The sequence below is a fragment of the Manis pentadactyla genome, chromosome 2, assembly GCF_030020395.1.
Source record: "Manis pentadactyla isolate mManPen7 chromosome 2, mManPen7.hap1, whole genome shotgun sequence".
Taxonomy (NCBI): domain Eukaryota; kingdom Metazoa; phylum Chordata; class Mammalia; order Pholidota; family Manidae; genus Manis; species Manis pentadactyla.
The window spans coordinates 100926654-100947814 of record NC_080020.1 but is presented as its reverse complement, the minus strand read 5'-3'; the positions used below and the strand labels follow the sequence as shown (position 1 = coordinate 100947814).

Here is a 21161-nt window from a genome sequence, read left to right as displayed (position 1 = left end):
CTACAGGTTCCTGAATGTATCCTGCATTGAAGAGACAGCAGCCCAGTTCCTTCTATGAGAGTACCACAGCTGGCTGTGAACAGTTTAGTGGGATGATAACCCCAAGGGCCTTCAACATCCTAAGCAAAAGTGGCAGGGGCAAGGGCTTGCTGTGGCCAATTCTTAACTGCCTAGACTTTATCTCCCAGCACCCTGCTCACCTAGACCAACTTTGTTTTTTTACCCATTCAGGCTCCAGTTTCTTTTCTAAATATTTGTAGTGTTTGCTTTGAAATCAGTTTTTTACTCAGATCCCATCTCCACCTCTTAACTGGGGTTACCTGGTAACTCTGAGGCTCAAGGAGGTTGAGTAGCTTTCTCAATTTCCTTGTGAAAATAGGAGTGATTCTTACTTCACAGGACCAGTATGCTCAGGTATGGGTCTTCTGATAGAATATGGAGTCAGAACAGGCATGCAGGCAGTATTCACCCTTAACAGCCAACAAGACATTGGGCTTGGCCAGCCAGCCCCAGTGAGGGCAGCCTGCAGTTAGACTGCCAGCATTGCTAAACCCCTTTCACGATGTGACAAGATTTCTAAAACACAACCCGTGTTGATGCTAACATGCTGAGAGTCTAGTTTTGGCATCTTAGACATCAATTTTTGAAAAGACTTTCTGAAGAAGTGGGTTTGCATCCTCTGTGGGGTACTGTTTTTGTAGATAACTCATAATATGTGTATATGTAATGGTGTCACCTCTTTTAAGAATGTAAAACTAGAGTTTTTTGGTTTGTCTTTTTAGGGACAATTTCTTGCAGCTTATTATCTGTTATGTATTGTATCTCTACTTGGAACAGATGAAAATACTGTTACATATTTGGTCAATGGCAAACACTAGTCTTGATAAGTGAAATTGTAACAATGGAGGTGTTTTCAGAAACTTACTGGATTCCTTCCTTTTCAAGAAGAAATTGTAGTCATTCCTTTGAATTCCAAAGGACTTTAAGTAGCTTAGGCAAGCATTTATAACGAATGCTAGATGTTTACTGTGTAGCTCTGCCATTGGAATACATGCATTTTTTTAATCGAAAAATTTTTTTTTAACTACAGGAGCTCTTACCAAAGTAAAAGAGAGTAGGCGGCATGTGGAAGAAGGGAAGATGGAGGTCCAAAAGGCTGATGGCATTCAAGATCGCTGTAACACTATTTCTTTTGCCACTTTGGCTGAAATTCATCACTTCCATCAGATTCGAGTAAGAGACTTTAAATCACAGATGCAGCATTTCTTACAACAACAAATAATATTTTTTCAAAAAGTGACACAGAAATTGGAAGAAGCTCTTCACAAATATGATAGTGTTTAATGATTGGACATTGGGTCGTGCACTTTTCTCAGTTCAAGGATAATTTCTACAGCAGAATAAAAACTGCTATCAAAGAGCTATTGCCAACTATCAGTGGTGGTACAAGGATGGTTTTGTATTCAACTGAAGCTCAGCTGAATATATAATTATGTAGGAAAGAAACAGTTAATATGGTTATATAACAGAAACAGTACCACACATTGTAACTAAATTATACTATGTATGCCTACACTACCATTGTAACTTTTGGAATAATGATTATACTATTTGCCTTATTGCTTTTTGAAGTATGGGTATTTTAGTGCATACTTTGTAGACCTCAAAACCCATGAAGGGTCTCAAAGAAGCTGGCTGAATAAAAGCCTGCTGTGGATGCCTTTTTACTCTCATAGATTGGGATTACCTAAATTCAACCTGTTCTCTGTTTACAAACTCCAACTAGAGCAGCTATGCGACTTTGTGCCTTTAGACTCTTGGTTTCTCATTTCTCCCCCCCTCCCCCCTTTTTAAGTAACCACAACTTTTCTGACTGAAAGAGTGAAAGGCAAGTGCATATAACAAAAAACTGCTGGTAACCCTCATATTGGCGCAGGGGCAGGGAGTGGATGGAGGGGAGGATCAGCTGTCATCAGCTGCACAGCAAGTTTAGTCTCCTGGTCTGTACAGGTGCACACAGTGGAGGGAGACCTGATGCTCATCTTTGGGTAGGAAGTCCTTTAGGGAAGAAATGGTGCCACTCTGTTCCCTTATGCTATAGAAGCATAGCCTCTTCACTCAAGTGTCCTGGAAGCTTGGCGTGGAGTTTAAAGAACATGTCTTACAACACAGAGAAGGAGTCTGATCAGCTGGGGACACAAGCACAGAATCAGTGACACACACTCGTTTTTAGTTCTTAGGAGGGTTATACTTTTTGTTTTTTTTTTAGCTTGAAGATTTTCTTTTAATTGTGTGTTTTTTTTTAAATGGATCTACACTGTTAACTGAGACTCCACTGTGATTCACTCGTTTACTTAATCAAAAACTTTCAGGGATGTCTGTAAAATTCAGTGTTATATGTGATGAAAAGTAGTGTTGGTTGATCTACAGAGGGACCAGAAATAATTTCTATTAATCCAAATGCTGAAGGAAAAAAGTAATTGTTTTTTTTTAATAAGTATTGGTAAGCCCCCAGGACATTTAAACTTAAAAGTTATTTTAAATATATTCTTTTATTTTATAAAGGAAATACAAATGACTGATATATACCAAAAAGATTCAAAAGCAGCTAATTTTAAAAGCACAAAGAGATTCTGGCTCAAAATGTCAAAATCTCAATTTTTTTTATAGTTGCTGAGCTAATGTGATTTTTGAGTTTATAAGATTTAAAAATTGTCACTAAAAGGTTAAAGTATTTACTGTTCTTATGAAGTCAAACTTTTGCTGCCTCAGAAATCCCTGGGTATTGAAATGGTAACACAGAAGTAAAGAGATCACTGAAATATTGGTGAGTCACATTGATGAAAGAAAAGGGTCAATGTGCAGGTAGTCATGAAAAGAAAAGATTATTGAAATAATTACTCAATAGCACATTTACTCTAAAAAGTAATCTCATATGGGTTGAATTTTTAAGATCAGAGTATAATTTTGATCATAATTTTGTACTTTAGGTAACTTACAGTCAAATACAACATCATGTGGCTTTGTCTCTACTGCAGATATGCGAACTGTAACCAAATATATTGTTCTCCAAAAAGTAACTTTCTCTTGTTGGTTGCAAAATACAGTTCTATAAACAAAACTGATACATGTTCTATAAATGAAACCCATATATATAAATGTTAATGTTATTGCAGAAGTTTGGAGATTATAATTATAGCATATAAATTAAGTTTGAGTTTGCATTTGACAAACACTATGCTTTTCAAATGATTTGAAAATCAGTTTTATTTCTCTTTTGATTTCTTTTTTTTTTTTTTTTTAAGTAAAATCACTAAACTTGTGCAATGGCAGCATAGAAATTATCTGAGGTGTCTTGTGTGATTGTGCTTTAACTGGGGAGGACATAACTTAAATTATAAAAACTAAAGATTAAAGTATAAGGAAGTTTAAGTTAATGCCGCCTTCTTAGAACTTTTGTTCTTCAGAACTACATAATCTTCTAATGCCACTGATTCATAAGGGGTTTAAAATTAATTCTGGGCGGTAGGACACCAGAATTATTAGTGTTCATTTTCATCTAAGATCTTTATTTCTCTAACGTTCTTGGTCCTATTGAAACATTTCAGTATACAAAAATACTGTAATGTTAATACCCAAGAGAAAAGCCATCATAATGTGTATGCTGGTCATTATGATCAGTGTGGTACAGTTTTTAAAAATAAACTATCATGCCCTTCATGCCATTATTTGTCTTTATTTCATTATAATTTTGATATATAATGTGCTTGTAACATGAGGGTGTCCACTTAAGCCTAGTTTTCCTATTTTGATTACAGATGGCGTTGTTTATGTACTGTAATTATGATGCAGTGAGACTGGTTTAACAACTGTGCATTGTAACCCCATAACTCTTCTAGGCTGTTGTATTTGAAGGTAAAGTTTAAACCCAGAACAAGGCAACACATTTGAAAGTGAAACAAACATAAGTCAGTGTGCATTGGCTTGAAGAGAGTACTAATTGGGATTTTCTTGGGCCTCGCTGATACAGTTGTCTGACATTTGTTCATAAAAATACAGCAGATTCTTAAATGCCGATTTTTAATTGTCTTAAATTTTGCTGCTATTCTCATAATTAAGGACTTAAAAATGTTTTAGTCCAGTCAAGCATGTAAAATTTATATATGAAGCTTTAAATGTCATTTTCTACTAAGTTCATTGCCATACCAGTTTGTTCCACGTATGTCTTCATTTCATCAGAATTCAATACCATGCCTGCTATCTTTAAATCCATAAACATTACCCAATTTTCTCATTTCCAGCCTTATCTTTGGCTAACAGAATAACTAAAATAGGGTATTATTTATTTATAGACTAAAAATGTTGACTATTTTATTTCCTTCAAAATGTTATTAGTGCAGATCAGCCATGTTTATCTTTTATAAAATAAACAAAGCTTGTTTTATTTCTCAGTTTCAATGGAATATTATAATTATTTTTTCTCCACTAGTCAAGGAGGCATTTATTTAATGTGAAAGACTTAAACAGAAAAATAGAAGACTATTCCCTGTCCTAAGTTTCCATCTGCAGTTGCCATAAAAATTGTTCATAAAACTCTATAGCTAGTTTGATTGATTTAAAACCTTAAGCCATTCAGGTAATCTAAGTATCTGCTTACATTAGTAACTTCAGTGATATTAAGCTTATAGCAATAAATTGTGAGATGTTTGAAATAGTAGCTACTATGAGTCCCACGTGACACACAGTAGGTGCTTAAGTAAAGCACTTCACACACTTTCTCTGTTGGAAAGGAACATTCCTCATACAGATTTGCTTGCAATCTTTGTAAAATGATGTAAAGGGCTCCCTCTAATTTCAGGAAGTTTTAAAGAAATTAATTTCTTTAAGCTCCGTGATTGATTTTGAAATCTATTAATGCAGTGAAATTAAGAATATTATTTGGGAAAGTGACATAGGGAAATTGCATAGTGTGTATAGAATCTGAGTTTTGTGTCAGAGCAGTGTTTCCGGTATCCCAGTGAGTTAAGTGCTGAACTGTTAGAGCTTGTTTTATTAGTACTTGTTAGTGTCCCTAATTTTTGTTAAAACACTAAAATTCTGAGATTATTTTTTTTGAAGACAGAGCTGCAAAGCCAGTCCTAGCATTACTCACTAATTTGCATTCTGATAGAATGTCTGGAGGGAGGATAGGGAGGTGTTTGAGTTAGGTAGTCCTGTGAATGAATGTCTTCTGTTTAGAATGTCACTCTTGGTTGCCAGAAACAGGCCAGCTCAAGCCAGTCTACCCCAAAATATAAAAGTCACAGATGGGCACAGGGACCTGGTGAATCCCACACGGGGCCAAAGTCCCTTCTGGAACTACGCTTGTCTTCTATGTGGGGCTTTGTAATCTGTCGGCATCTTTTCATGATGGGTCTGTTTCATTCATCATTCTTTTTTCTTCTTTCTGTGGCTTGCCTTTCTCAGCATCTTCCAGTATACCTAAAATGGCCAAGCCATCTTTCATTCACAGGTTTCCTGACCCAAACTAGAGAAATCAGCTGTGGCCTGGAGGTGGGGAGGAAAGGGTATGAGAAGGAGAGGTTCTCTTAAATTGTGTGTGAGGGAAGAAAATGGTTATACCTCTTAATATGGACTTTCTGTGGTAGTCCTCACAATGAACCTGGAGATCCCATCTCCTGTCCATAGATGAGTTAATAGGATCAGAGAGGTCCAGTATCTGTTACTAAAAATTACCCACAAACTAAGTTACGGAGCTGAAATTCAATTGGGATCTGGCTAGACCCTATGCTTTTTAAACTGGGTTACACTGGATGCCTTTTCAGAAGCCCCTAACACCTTTCCTGGGTTCTAGATTTCCCACTGCTGGATTGACAGGGATTCTGTCATTCTTGGGCATGGAGCTTGGAGGCACAAAGGGAATCTGAGAATCTGTTCTTTGCATTCACTTCTATTGGGGAAGATGGGAGTCTGTGGTCCTGTCTCCACGTTCCCTGCTGTTTTATGTGCCACTGTGCTCTGTCTTAACGGGGAAGCAGGCAAGCTGTGACATTTTGATAGTGATACAAAGTGAGAGAAGGTAAAGAGTCAAAACTCAGTGGTTTCCCCTTCTTTCCAACTCCCTCCTCCAATAAAAGCAGGTGTCAGTTGCCTTAAGGATGGCCTTGGCACAGCAACGAACTAATATCAAGTCAGACGTTTAATTCCAGTCAGAGTCAGAGTTAGCCATAACAAATTCCCCTTGGTCACAGGTAGAAGCAATGGAATGTCCCATGCAGTAAGCTCTGGTAAGTCTGAGAAGAGGTGGCAGAGTACAGGTGGGTGCTGTGCTAGGGCTCTTGGGGCAGGAGCTTGGGGAAAACCTGGGCATCTGCCTCTATCCCTGGCCTCTGAGCTGGGGAGCAGTTAATCTGGGATCGGGTCATGGCTACCGCTTTTCTAGGCATCATGACTTCCTCTTACTTGGCCCTGATCCCTGGATGTCCCAATCCATCATACCTGTGGCAGAGATGGAGCTTTCAAAAGTGCCACAGTGGCCTGCTTGCTTTAAAGGACAGTCCAACTTACTTGGGTGAACTTGTACCCACAGTCTGCCAAGGGTAAGGCTAATTCTCCCTGTCCTGTGAAGCTATCTTCAAAGGGGCTCATAAACACGTGAGATGTGGTATTCCATTGCTATGCTCCAGCCAGCCTATCTGGAAATGATTTCTAAGTCTGAAGTGGCCAGATGCATCAGACCTTATTTTTCTAGGGGTTTAAATTTTCAGTCACTGCAGGAAATGACACTCAGGACTTAGTAACTGCTGAGTTGTTGGACTTCTCTGCAAGCACAGCAGGGAAGCTGACTCAGCAAATCAGGGAGAAAGGCAATGTCTTGGACAGGGGTCATCTTCTAGCTATTCAGGCAACTCACCAACTCCTCTGAGCCTGTTTCTGCAATTGTATGATAGGCCTACTTAGATTTTACTGAATTATCAAAAGTATTAGCTTAATCAGTATGTAAAGTCCTTAACCGTTTTGCAGTACTCCTCTAATGTGGGAAGTGATAAAAATTCCAGAAGTAGATACTTAATAAAGCAATGTTCCCAAGTATTGTGGGATCTTAAGCTAGTCACTTAATCTCTCTGATCCAGTTTTCTCTCTGTAATGGTATACAGTATCCCATTCACAGAAGTCCTGTGAAAATTCGATGATGAATGAAAAGTCCTGAGGTCAGTGCATGAGAGAGTAAGAACAGTAAAGATCCTCTGTGATTATGTGAGCAGGGATGACATGATGGATCTAAGTAATCAGAACTTTGTATCAACTGTGCTGCAGAACAGGAATCCACACTTGGGTCCCAGTCAGGCACAGTTCCTGCTTTCAGCATGGTTCTTTCAGCCTTCCGCCTGTTCTGGCCAGCTCTCTGCAGTCCAGCCCAGCCTCAGGTCCAACCCCTGTCCAGGTGCCTGCCTCCAGAACCCTAGCACAGCATCCTCGCATATTCTGCTTAGAAACCTAATCCTCCATCACTTTTCAGACTCACCAAATTCCTCCTGCTGGGGTGGGGAGGGGCTCAGCTCTCCAGAGGTAACCCCTTTTCAGTAAGGCTCCCTACTTGGGCCTGAAAAGCTAAGTACCAATATTTTTAGGAAGTTGTCCTGTAGCTCTTAGCAGAATTATCTTAATAGCTCAGAATTCAGTTTTTGCTCACTAAATGAATAATGATTTTATTGATGTCTGCTGTTTTCACACCTTAAAAGTATGCACTTGAGACCTAGGATGAAGAGGGGCAGCACACTCCGTGTTCCAGGTCTCAGCCCCTGACCACATGCCACTCGTGCCACACATTTCTAACTGATGGTCAATGCAGTCACTCTACACAGCTGAATTAAAGGCCTCTAAGTGGCTTTTGGTGTAACCATGCCCTGAATCAAATCAAATACTGGTGTGGACCAAGTTTGGTCAGACAACTTGATGATTCTGCTTTTGTTCAACCTAACAGTTTTGGAAAATGCAAAATGTTAGTTTTTGATTCAAAGTGGTTCCCTTGGGGAGAAAAATCTTTTTAAGAAATCAGAGTACAGTTTAGGATTTAGTATATTAGGTTAATCTTAAAAGAGACATTCCAGTATATCTGTTGGTGCTTAGAGTCTGTGGTTTTGAGCACTTTTTTTTTTTTTAATCACTTGACCCATTTATGAACTTCTTTGTGAGTCAATTGGAGTAGCTAGGTGCCAGCTATATATTCAGTACAAGGCTGCAACTGTGTGAGACCAAGTCCGTGAGCCAGTGTTCTTTATATGACTCAAAATACCTATGGGGAAAGCAAAACCTGTAATGCCAGAGAAAAGGGGCTTTCTTGACAAATGGTGCTTTTTGATGGCCCCTATTCTAGAATCCACGGAAAGACCTTTTAGGTCCTCATGCTGACAGGTAATCTCATGATAAACTGCACAATTGTCTAACAGATTAAAAACCATTCATTTTTTAAAAAGACAAGGACGTTCTTTACCAATATATCATTTTCCTAAGAAAAGTTAAATAAAAAAAAAGGGCAGAACAATATCTTATATGCTATCCTTTGAGTAAAAGAGGAAATAAATGCTTGTTTATATATGCATAAATTATTTCTGGAATAGATGCAAATAATTGGTAATAAGTAACTGTTTTGGGGTCTGGGAACTGGATGGCTGGGGTGGGAGGGAGATTTTGCATACGTTTTTATATCTTCTCAATTTTTATTTCTATTTTAAAAATAAAAATTAAATTAGAAATAATTATAGAAAAAATGAAGCTGATAGGGGAACTAGCAAAAACAAAAACAGAAACAAAAGACATGAAAAGGAGGATAGAGTATGTCCTGTGCCAGTCCTTCTGAGACCTGGAAACAAATTGTACAAGCATAGAAAAACAGTCTTGTATGGACAATGGACTCACAATAATGGATCATATCAATATTCATTGTGTTGTTCCTTGTTGAAATTCAAGGACATTAGCAAATGTACTGTTATGAGACCATGTAGACTGTAGAGAGAGATGTGACCAAACCATCATCTCTCTGTTGTTTGCTTGGTTCATGCTACTCTTTCGTCTTCCTCCCTGTCCTGTGAAGCCTTTGACGATGCTCCAGTCCCAGTGTCTCGTCCCTTCTCTACACTTCTATCACTTCTGCGATTGCATTTAGCAACTGAGTGGGACCTATAGATCCTCAGCTGAGATGATTCCTTTTTCCAACCACTTATATATTTATTGTGTTCTAGGTAGTAATATGTTAATAGGTACTATTACCTGTCATTGCGTTAGTTTATCCTCTGAACTTTAAAAGAACCATTTACAACGAAGGTAACAGGCTTATAGACATTCCTGTAAAGGTCACACAGCCGCAAGAAAGCAGAGCTGGGATTTGAACGTAGGCCTCCTGGCTCCAGCATCACCTGCCTCCACGGCCGGCGTTTTTAAGCACGTTGCAGTGTCCCGGCGAACGCCGGGCAAAGCGCGCGAGCTGAAGAAGCGTGGTGTGGTCCACCTTGAGGAGCAGGCTTCCTGCCTCTCGCCTCCGAGATCCCAGCAGAGAGCCCGCACAGGCGGGAAACGCAGGAGAGCTGTGGCTGGGAGACCGGAGACCCCTGCGACGCACCGTGACGCGACGCCGCGCCTGCAGAGAGCAGTGAAGCGCCGAAGCGTCCGTCCTCGTCCCCCTGTTTTCACGCCGGCGGTGGCGCCGAGCAGCTGCGGGCCCGCTTCCGGGCAGCAGCTGCGCCTCCGAACCCAAGCGTGCGTGGCGTGGCCCTGGGCTGCTCGGCGCACCCCACCGGCCGCGGGAAGACGGCCGTCGTTCTGCCCGGGGAAGCCCTCTGGGCCGGCTTGCTGCCGTTTGTTCTTCCTAAACGCAACTGGCAGCGTGTGAAAGGGAAACACAAGCTGAGCCCCAGGAGCCGTGAGGAAGGCTGGCCTCTGAGCGGTGGCCGAGGGCTCACAGGCCAAGACCAGGAACTGCACCATCGGAGCTGGCTGGAGTCTGAAGCCCTAAATGAGATGAAAAAGTACTTGCCAGGCTGGCTCTTTTACCCCTTCAATTACAAAAACTTCGAACGGACCAGACTACACATCTTCTGACCAGCGTATTCTCTCCTGCTTGAAAATCATTGTCATCATCATCACAAGGCTGCTGTGAAAAAGGTAGATACCCCAACATCAACTCACATTTGAGTCATTTAGCTTCAAAAACTTGATGAAGCCACCAGCATGGAACCTGGATGCTTGGATTGATTAATTCATTTGTCAATAAATATTTCTTGAATGCCTGTTTTCAGTGGAGTGGAGGCTGAGGACAGTCAGGTTTAGTTGCCTGATGGACACCATGTCCCCAGAATGGAGCTTGGTAAGCATAGGAACAGCGCTCTCCTTTGTTTTCTAGGCCTCTGTGGCTGATCCCTGCCCCTTTGATTGATAACTTCTTACTTTACAGTTTAACAATCTGTCTTGCTCTGATTTAAGAGCTATTCGTTATGCTTAGGATGTTTCTTCCAATCTGTTTGGTATTAATTTTATAATTCAGCTTTCAGAGAAACACTTAATTTAAGTTCGTGGGGGCCACTTCATCACTGTTCCCAGGTATAATGGCATGACTAGAGGTCTGTCACAGAGAATTGACTTCCAAGGTTCTGGATGCACACATCTGTATTTCAGCAGAAGATTGGCCATCCTGGTTATGGTTTGAGAATCTTGTCTCTCTCAGTACTATGTCTGCCTGGTCACTATAGTGCTTACCTCTGACCAGTGCTGGTATCTCAGGGTTGAGTGCCCTGCAGTTGCCTCTCCACCCATCCTGGGGACCTCAAAACCAGGTCAGGACGCTGCCACCTGACATTTGCAAACTGAATTGGCAAACTTTACCAGACTGTTCACAATTCTTTTGGATTCCTTCCTACTCTCTAATGTGCAAACAGTTGATCCATTGCTCCTCATGGTTGGGCCTTCACTGTGCTCTGTGGTCTACCTTCTGTCTAGGGTGCCTCTGCTGTACCACTCTCTGTCCTTGGTGAGCCTGTTTATTGAACCTCCCTTTTGCTCCCATTTGTTCATCTATTTTTTTTTAACCTTTGGCTTTTTAACAAGTACCTGCAAATTAGTTGATAAAACTAAAGGATTCCTTTCTCAGGCTCTCCTGCTTTCAGTTATGGAGTTTTTTGACCTTGTCTGGCCATTAGCATCACCCAGGGAACTTTAAAAAATATTAAGATGTGTGGGTCTCACTCTAGATCAATTGAATCAGAATCTACATAGTGGGGTGCAGGCTTCGGTATGCTTTAAAAGCTTCCCAGATGATTCAACGCATAACTTTGCTTTCTTTCTTAAAGTCCGTATAAACAGGGCCTAGCACTGGCAGCCTGCTTAGGCTTCTCATTCACTAAGGTGCCCAAAAGTTCTCTCTAAATAAGGTCATAGAGAGAGTCAGAATCAGTGAAGGGATTCAAAGAAGAAAGCATTCATTATATAAATTTAAATCTCTGTTTCATTACCAGAACACATAGCCTGTAATGAACTATGAATTAATATGGTTTTAGCCTGTAATCCATTCTGAATAGCACAATTTTATTTCATATGTGTTAAAAGCACAGATCTGTTAAATATAAATGATTAAAATATATCACAAATGTTTTTCATTCTTTAATGTATGGGGGCTTTAAAGAAAAGTGGCTCTAGCCCACCTGGAGTACAGCTGGGGGCTTCTCTGGGGAGAAGACCTGGCCTGAAGGAAAGGGGTCCCAGAGCCGGGTCTCCCTTTTCTGGCTCTGAGACTGGGCAGATCCCTTAATCCCCTCCTGCAAAGAAGGTTTTATGATTCTATTACCAAAGTGGGGAAACTAAGATTCAGAGAACATGAAGAAGCTAATTATTTAAAAGTACTGGTGTAGTGTATTAGAGTTTACTGGCCTTCTCATGTGCCACCCCACCCATGCACCATTACTGGACATCATGCCAGCTAGCCTTTTGTAAGCCGTTTCCTCCTCCAATATGACCTTCCCAGTCTTCATTGCCTGGTGGAATCCCACTCCTCCTTTGGAGACTAGGCTCAGGCGGTTCCTCCCAGCGGCTGTCCTCGTCCTGCCTTCCCATCCTGACATGGCTAGGTGGCCCTGCCTGTGCTCCAAAGGTACCCATGCTTCCCTTTGCCTTCATGTTTCCTGCACTTAGAATTCTCTTGCCTGCCTCTCCTCTTCCTTCTCTACTCTGTCAGCTTCTTTTTTCTGTATTTTCTAGTGTTTACACAGTGCTTGGCATATTTATTGGTTTATGGTAAGAATGAAATAAGACTGGGTGACTTAAAAGTACTCCATTCTCAGTGTTGTGTTATATTTGCTGTGCATTTAAAAACGATTTATTAACTGGAATTTCTTTGCTATTGTTTTCCCTTTCTTCCATTTTAAATTGATTGGTAATCTCACCAACAGCAGAAAGAGAGGTTACCTCCAGCAATTTTTTGGTGAAAGCCTAAAATCTTCAACATCCATGATAATGACATGATATTTTATCAGGCTTTTGTTTGTGGTTGCTTACAATTTTCTTGTCACAAATGATGCTGCAGTAAACATGTTTACTGCACAAACATCTTTTGTTGCTGTAACAAATTATTATGAATTTAGTGCCTTAAGGCAACACAAATTTATTACCTTACAGTTCTGGTGGAAAGAAATCCAAAATAGATTTCACTGAGCTAAAGCCAGGGTATCAGCAGGGCTGCATTCTTCTCTGGAATCCTTCTTCTTACCTTTTCCAGCTTCTAACAGCTGGTGCATGCCTTGGTTCCTGGCTCCCTTCCATTTTCAAAGCCAGCAAACGTTTGTTGAGTCTTTCCCACACCATTGAATCACTGCTACACTGACTCTTCTGCCTTCTTCGTTCACAAACGATCCCTGGGATTACATTGAAAACACCTGGAATAATACAGGAGCATCATATAGTAAGGTCAGCTGATTAGCAACCTTAATTCTATCTGCAAATTTTATTATCCCCTGTTGTGACATGACATATTCACAGGTTCTCAGGTTTTGAAGATTAGGGTGTAGGCATCTTTGGGAAATGCCATTATTCAGTTGACCACAGTCATATATCTTTGAACATTTGTATGATTATGTGGAATAAATTAAGTAGAATGAATTTGCACAGTTGGAGGGATAATGCATAAAAATGTTTAACTGCCATCTTAATGGTTTAGCTTTCCACCAGCACTGTATTTGAGCTCCTGTTACCCTCACTCTGACCAGTCCTGAATATTTTAATGTTTGAAATCTTTGGTAATCCGTCTGTTAAAAATCAATTGGTACTCCAGAATTTGAAGAATAAACAAATCTGACATGTGCATTGATATTAAGAAGCTAATGGATACAGAAATGTCTGTGATCTAAAAACTGATTGAGTTTGCCTTTCAAAAGACTCCTGCAGTGTTTTTCATTGGCTTTATCTTTGAAACTGTGTTTTGCTTAAGATGATATTTAAATAATTTTGCATTCTCTACCATCAGTTGATGAGTAAAAATGCACAGAATCAATGATAAGGAAAATACCATATGGTAACCATTCATAATAAATCTGAATCCATTTGATTTATTAATTTATTACTTACTCCATTAGTGTTTATTATACTCTTAAGGCATGCCAAGCACCAACCTGACCAGTAATTTACAAAGCAGTAAAAAGGAGAAGACACAAGTGCTAGTACATGGTGGATGATTGGAGAATTGACTATACTCGTGTAAAACCCATGCATCACAACTTATATGATCTAACTTATTATAATGGATCACTCTTATTTTGGAAAACCTTGTGTTTTTACGTAGATGTTGGATAATCCTTCAATACAGCCATATAACATACTGTTGCCAATATTTTTGTCTGAGTGTAAAAATTTGTCACATCTCAAAAAGTAAGCTAACACGTTGATTATCTGAAATGAGCCAGTCACAAGAAAGACAAAGTCCACTTATATGAGATACCTAGAGTAGTTATATTCACAGAGACAGAAAGTAGAATGGTGGTTGCCCAGGGCTGGAGAGAGGGTAAAACGGGAATCGTTTAATGGGTATAGAGTTTCAGTTTTACAAGATGAAAACAGTTCTGGAAGTCAGTTTCACAACAATGGGAATGTATTTAATACACTAAACTGTACACTTAAAAATGATTGCAATTGTACATTTTATGTTAGGTATCACAATTTTTAAAAAGAGTCTAAAAAATAATTGGTCATCTACTACAGCAGTCACTGGGAAAGGTTAACTGCAAACACTTACTGAGTGACAGCTGTGTCAAGCATGTCCATGCACCATCTCCTTTAATAGTCCCAACAACCCTATGTAGTAGGTGTTAACTGACCTAATTTGCAGGTGAAAAGACTAACTAATTTGCCTAGAGAAACACACTGGGATTTGATCCCAATTTATCTTTCTTCTGTGTCCTCATGCCTGATAATTTAGGGTGGATGATGAATAGATGACAGTGATTTACACTGTGAACACCACCTCAAATATTCTCTAAGGTAGAAATGTCCTTATTAAAAATGACACAAGGATACTATTACTTAACTAGAATAAACAATTCCTAGAAACATTCACTGGCTTCTCCAGCTAAGGTTTATCTTAATAATTAAGATTTTAACTTCCTTTTTTCCTTCCTTCTTCCTCCTTCCCTCCCTCCTTTCTCAGTCTTTTTCTCTTTCAGTATTGGAGAAATGTCTACATCACAGTCACACAGAGCACTACAACCCATAATGAAGTAACTTAAAATTAAATTTGCCCCTGACCATACCATTCTTCCATTCAGAGAAGGCTGAGAAGGATCTGTAGGGGACAGAGGACATGCCCAGCCCATTTCTCCTCTGACACGGCCCCTCGATGACATCACATAAAAAGTCATTTCCTGCTTGGTCCTTATCTCTAAAGCTGATTAAATTAATAGCCCTACTTCCTTTACTTGTGTTTGATGGAATTTGGGAATAAAAGTAAAATCACTTCCTATCAGAGTTTATACGTAAGTCCCTTAAAGTTCATGTACTTGGATGCTTTCTTCGCCAAAGGAGGTTTGTTTGATGTAGCAAAGGAACAAGCCATAAAATACGCCATGCTGAAATTCAGTGAGCTCCATGGCTTACCTACCACCCACGTTCTGGTGAAAATATTTCCAAAACTGCTGAGGATTTGAAAGGAGCAGAACCTGACTTACACTAGCATGGAGGTTTTAAAATTAATTTAGAAGGGTGGTTTTTGTTATAAACTAAATCACCTCATATGGCTCTTTGAAGATGTCCTTGGGAGTACGGGGCATTGAAAAGAGCACTGTATTCATATTCTCATTTTGGCAAGAGAATCTGGAACCACTTATCCCAAAGGAACGCCATGGCAGCAAGTGACAAAGCATGTATGTAAAAATGTAAACTGTCAAGCATGTTCCTTCAGGATCCTATCCCATAAGGAGAGATAGTTGCACCCAAATTTGTGCTCCTCGTGAAGGGCCTAGGGTGGAAGTTGAGTAGCCACTACCAAAGGGGTGATCTCTGAGCGGTTTACATTTAAGCAGCTATAGATGTCCATGTTTAGATGACTCAGTGATCAACAGTCAAAACAGTAAGTCAACCTTCCCCGAAAACCAATTGTCTCCTTTACTCCTTTTTATTATCATAAAATGTTCTTTGTCCCCCACAAGTTGATTTATCCACTGTCAGATGCTGAAATAGGGTGCTTTTTATGCAACAGGTGAGGGGTGACATTTGTTGTGTAGAATTAATGGCCTTGAGAATAAAAATACTTAGGGTCTTTTCACTCTTGACTTTTAAATAGAGCTTGTGTGTCCTTATTATTCCCCTTATCAACAGGAAGCAGAATTACAGCAGACAGAACCTGTTGCAAGGCAGCAAGTTTTAAAATTTAATTTTGTCATGAGACCGTGATTATTTTGGGAAGGTTAATATCCAGCCTGGATTTTTCTAAAATGAGGTTTTTTGTTTTTCTGGTGATAAAATTAATCCATGTTAAGTAATATCTGATAAGTATAGGAAAGTATTATAAAAACAATCGTTGCCATTTACTGAGTACTTTGACTTTACCGAACTTCCTGCTAAGTGCTTGGCCTCCGTGATCTCATTCAATCCTCAGAGTGCCCTGTGGGGTAGACACTAATATCTCCCTTTACTGACAAAGGTGCTCAGGCACCAACACTGGGGTAACTGGCCAGAGGGCCACAGTAGGATTTAAATCTAGCACATCTAACCCCAGAGCCTGCCTTCTGAATGACTATAGATTCTTTGGTGTTTGTTTCTGGTTTGTCTTCTAAAAACATTGTAAATGTACAGGCAGAAAAATGTAGTCTTACATTTAACTATTCTTTATACCATGTAAGGAGAATGCAGTGGTTATGAGGACCAGTAAGAAAAGGGACCATTGGCTCCCCACTGCCTTTTGGATGCGAGCTCCACCTGACACTCCAACTTTGTGATCCATGTAGAGGTAGCTGTTATCCTGGCAGGCTCGTTTGGCCTCTCAGGAGGCTCCTTAAGACCCCTAACTCTTTGAGACAGTTTCCCCCATGATTTTGTATGCATCTGATTCTTTATATTTCCCTTTCTGAATGGCATAGCTTGAGTAATTCCCCTCTTCTACAGCTGAACCTTGACTGATAGGACATACATATTATATGAGTATGTGATTTTTATAATTGGAATCAGATACAGATTTATAAACTGCTTTTTCCAACTTAATTTTCTCATAGTCATTTAACACATTTTAAAGTCTTGTTGACTAGTTGTATAACATTCCTTCATGTAAATGTAGCATCATTTATTTTCTATTCATTTATTAATGAACATTTAGATTCTTTCTAGGTTTTTACTTTTATAAATGAGCACTTCATTGAGGCAGTGTATTTGTTTTCTACTACTGCTACTATATCAGATTACTTTAGACAGGGTGGCTTAAAACAACAAAAACTCACTATCTTGCAGTTTTGGAGGCCAGAAGTCTGAAATGAGTCTCACTGGGCTAAAATCAAGGAGTGGCAGGGCTGCATTTATCCCAGAGGCTCTAGGAGGAGATCCATTTTCTTGCCTTTTCCAGCTTCTTGAAGCTGCCCAAATTCCTTGGCTCATGGCCCCTTCCATCTTCAAAGCTGGCAATGGCTGCCTAAATCCCTTTCACACCACAGTACTCTGACACTTATTTTACCATCTCCTTTTTCCATTTAAGGACCCTAGTGGTTACACTGGATCTACTTGGATAATCCAGGATAATCTTTCCATCCAAAATCATCTGATTAGCAGCCTCAGTCTCATCTGCAACTTGATTTCCTTCTGCCATGTGACATAACATATTCACAGGTTTTGGGATTAGGTGTAGGGGACTGTTTGTGGGGACCACTATTCTGCCTGCCATGCACAGTAATTCTGCTTCTAGGAGTCCATCCTGCAGAAAGAATCAGAGATGAGGACAACAGAACTTTTTAAGGCATCTGACATGTAGCAACTTATATCCAATTTGCAAATTTAGAAAGTTCCCATTTCATTCTCACCACACCATTGCAATCATGGAATATTATTGTTCCTCAATATCTTGTGACATAGAAGCTTATTAGTAAGTACAATACTTGCATGTGATAGAAAATTCAGAGCACAAAGGAGTACACAGTAGCAAGTGAGTCTCCTGCTTGCCTGTGTCCTCCAGTCTCCCACAAAGGCTACCACTGATGCCAGTTTTGTATGTATCATTGTAGGGATATTCTGCACATATATAATCACATGGATGAGTGTGTCCCTCCTTGTTACACAATTGGTAGTATAGTAGTCACACTCTTCTGATCTCTTCATAGATCTTTGAAATAGGATTGGTGTGGGTAAACAAAATATACTATCTCTGATCTAGAAGTTCTTTATGTTCTAAAATAGCCACAATTAATTATAATTTATTTAATTATTACTTTATTTTAGTGAATGATGGCCCATATAGAAACCTTGAGTGCATAAGGATTCTACTTTTTTGTAGATGCAAAGTTTCAAGATGTAAAGGCATATTGAAACAAATTCAATCCCAAAAAAGACATAGGTGACTCTGTCACTAGATCTTCATATTTTGTTTATGCTGCGAAGATGGATGATGTGCTCTGTAATAAGATACCAGTAGCTGTTTCTAGCTGAGAAACTCACAGTGTTATAGATCAAAATGCAAAGTAAAGCAGATTTCACTGCTATGAGTTCATATTTTCATAAAGAATTGTACTGTCACCACATCTAATAACCACTTTCTGAAACTCTCCATAGCATTCCCCCACTGTGTTCTGGAAGAGAATAGTTGTAATGGTGAAAAAAATGTATTATCAAAGAATTCAACCCACTTTCTTAAATTCAAATAATAATCAGTTATATATAAAACACAGAGAAAAAATATCATTCATAGTACTAAGAAAAATTGAATACATAAGGATAAATATTAAACACCTATATAAAATTAGCTATGAAATTTTATGAGAATATTAAAATGGGTGAATAAATGGACAGATAAAAATTTTTTAAGTGGAATTTATTAATAATTTATAACTTTCCCCTAGTCTCTATATTTAATATAGCACAATGAAAACTCCAGTAAATTTTTTTTTTTTTTAATAATTATTTTTTATTGAAGGGTAGTTGACACACAGTATTACATTACATGAGTTTCAAGTGTACAACACAGTGGTAGAACATTTATATACATAATTCTAGGTTCCAGCTATCACCCTACCAGGCTGTTACAATATCTTGACTATATTCCTTATGCTATACATTACATCCCGGTTACTAATTTATTTTACCATTGGAAGTCTGTCCTTTTTTTTTTTTTTTTTTTTTTTTTTTTTGTGAGGGCATCTCTCATATTTATTGATCAAATGGTTGTTAACGACAATAAAATTCTGTATAGGGGAGTCAATGCTCAATGCACAATCATTAATCCACCCCAAGCCTAATTTTCGTCAGTCTCCAATCTTCTGAGGCATAACAAACAAGTTTTTACATGGAGAACAAATTCTTACATAGTGAATAAGTTACATAGTGAACAGTACAAGGGCAGTCATCACAGAAACTTTCGGTTTTGCTCATGCATTATGAACTCTAAACAGTCAGTTCAAATATGAATACTCATTTGGTTTTTATACTTGATTTATATGTGGATACCACATTTCTCTCTTTATTATTATTATTTTTAATAAAATGCTGAAGTGGTAGGTAGATACAAGATAAAGGTAGAAAACATAGTTTAGTGTTGTAAGAGAGCACATGTAGATGATCAGGTGTGTGCCTGTAGACTATGTGTTAATCCAAGCTAGACCAGGGCAATAAAACATCCACGTATGCAGAACATTTCTCTCAGAACGGGGGGGTGAGGTTCTAAGCCTCACCTCTGTTGATCCCCAATTTCTCACCTGATGGCCCCCCTGCGACTGTGCCTGTCTTAGGTTGTTCCTCCCTTGAGGAATCTTACCCGTCTCTGGCTAACCAGTCATCTTCCGGGGCCATACAGGGAAATGTGAAGTTGGTAAGTGAGAGAGAAGCCTTATTGTTTGAAAAAGTTAGCTTTTTACTTCTTTGCATATTTATGCCCTGTGGCTTCTATGCCCAGCATTTGTCTTGAGGTATCTTTACCACTTGGAAGAATTATGATACTCGGTAAATTTGATATGAGGCACGAATTCTATTTAAGGGTTGTAATTAGGAAGGAAGAAGAAAAGCTATAGAAGTAGCAGGCGGAAGAAAACATGGGAAGATTGATTATTTCTTTGATATATCTTCTTGTAGAGTAACTTCAGCATGTACAGGTTTTAAGCTACTACTTAAATTGCACACACACATTAACATAATAGGAGTATAGTTACATAACCAAAGCATACCTGTAATTACCAGCCATCTCCAGTGAAACCAAGAAAACCAGTTAGGCACCTTAGGCATTTGTGAATGATTTGTGAAATCTATGATATGGTGGATATTGTCCAACTGAACTTGAACAGTCTGAGAGAAATCAGACAAATTAAAACAACCCATTCCTGGGGATTGTTCACATGCCATATGTTCTTTTAACAGTAAATAGTTTGTAGTTGTAAGACTTTGGAGCGCTACAATTTGCACTTCTCCAAATTCTTGGTTGAGTTCCAACAGTATAGATCCAGTCCAATTTTGTTGTTTTACTGTATGCACAGGCCAGCTTAGATATCTCCTTCCTCATTCCCATGGCAAGTCCAGGAACTGGTGGGATGAGTGCATCTACAGCTGTAGCAGTGCGTGGATCTTTGTTGGGATTTTTTGATGATCATCTTCTGGCATGAGTCTTCCAGAGAGTGCAGATGTTGGAAGTTCTTTTTCATATCATATCTTAGTTCATTTTCGGGGTAGCCCAATTAGGCTTTGATCCTCTGTATAAACACAAACAGACCCTTTGCCTACACTTTTATATGCCCTTTATACCCTTGTGTAGAACTCGTTGGAGGTTACCACACAGAAACTGCCCTTTTTTTTTTTTTTTCTATCACTAATCTACACTTACATGACGAATATTATGTTTACTAGGCTCTCCCCTATAAACCCCTTTACAGTCACTGTCCATCAGCATAGCAAAATGTTGTAGAATCACTACTTGCCTTCTCTGTGTTGTACAGCCCTCCCTTTTCTCCTACCCCCCCATGCATGTTAATCTTAATACTCCCCTACTTCTCCCCCCCTTATCCCTCCCTACCCACCCATCCTCCCCAGTCCCTTTCCCTTTGGTACCTGTTAGTCCATTCTTGAGTTCTGTGATTCTGCTGCTGTTTTGTTCCTTCAGTTTTTCCTTTGTTCTTATATTCCACAGATAAGTGAAATCATTTGGTATTTCTCTTTCTCCGCTTGGCTTGTTTCACTGAGCATAATACCCTCCAGCTCCATCCATGTTGCTGCAAATGATTGGGTTTGCCCTTTTCTTATGGCTGAGTAGTATTCCATTGTGTATATGTACCACATCTTCTTTATCCATTCATCTATTGATGGACATTTAGGTTGCTTCCAATTCTTGGCTATTGTAAATAGTGCTGCAATAAACATAGGGGTGCATCTGTCTTTCTCAAACTTGATTGCTGCGTTCTTAGGGTAAATTCCTAGGAGTGCAATTCCTGGGTCAAATGGTAAGTCTGTTT

At 39.3% G+C, this 21161-nt stretch overlaps 1 protein-coding gene across 7 annotated transcripts in view; it reads left to right on the top strand.

Annotated features, from left to right (window-relative positions):
- Positions 1 to 21161, top strand: part of SNX18 (sorting nexin 18) — a 120784-nt gene that overhangs the window by 19443 nt on the left and 80180 nt on the right. The window contains exon 2 of one of the 7 annotated variants that reach the window (XR_008995003.1): positions 1091 to 1192. The exons of 5 other annotated variants lie outside the window; for them this stretch is intronic. Coding sequence is in view for 1 of the 2 variants with exons in the window: in XM_036900363.2 (XP_036756258.1) it covers positions 1091 to 1344 (254 nt within the window). In the remaining variant the exon portion in view is untranslated. Of the gene's footprint in view, positions 1 to 1090; positions 3721 to 21161 lie in introns of those variants that run through there. One more of the 7 variants, XM_036900363.2, reaches the window with a different exon arrangement.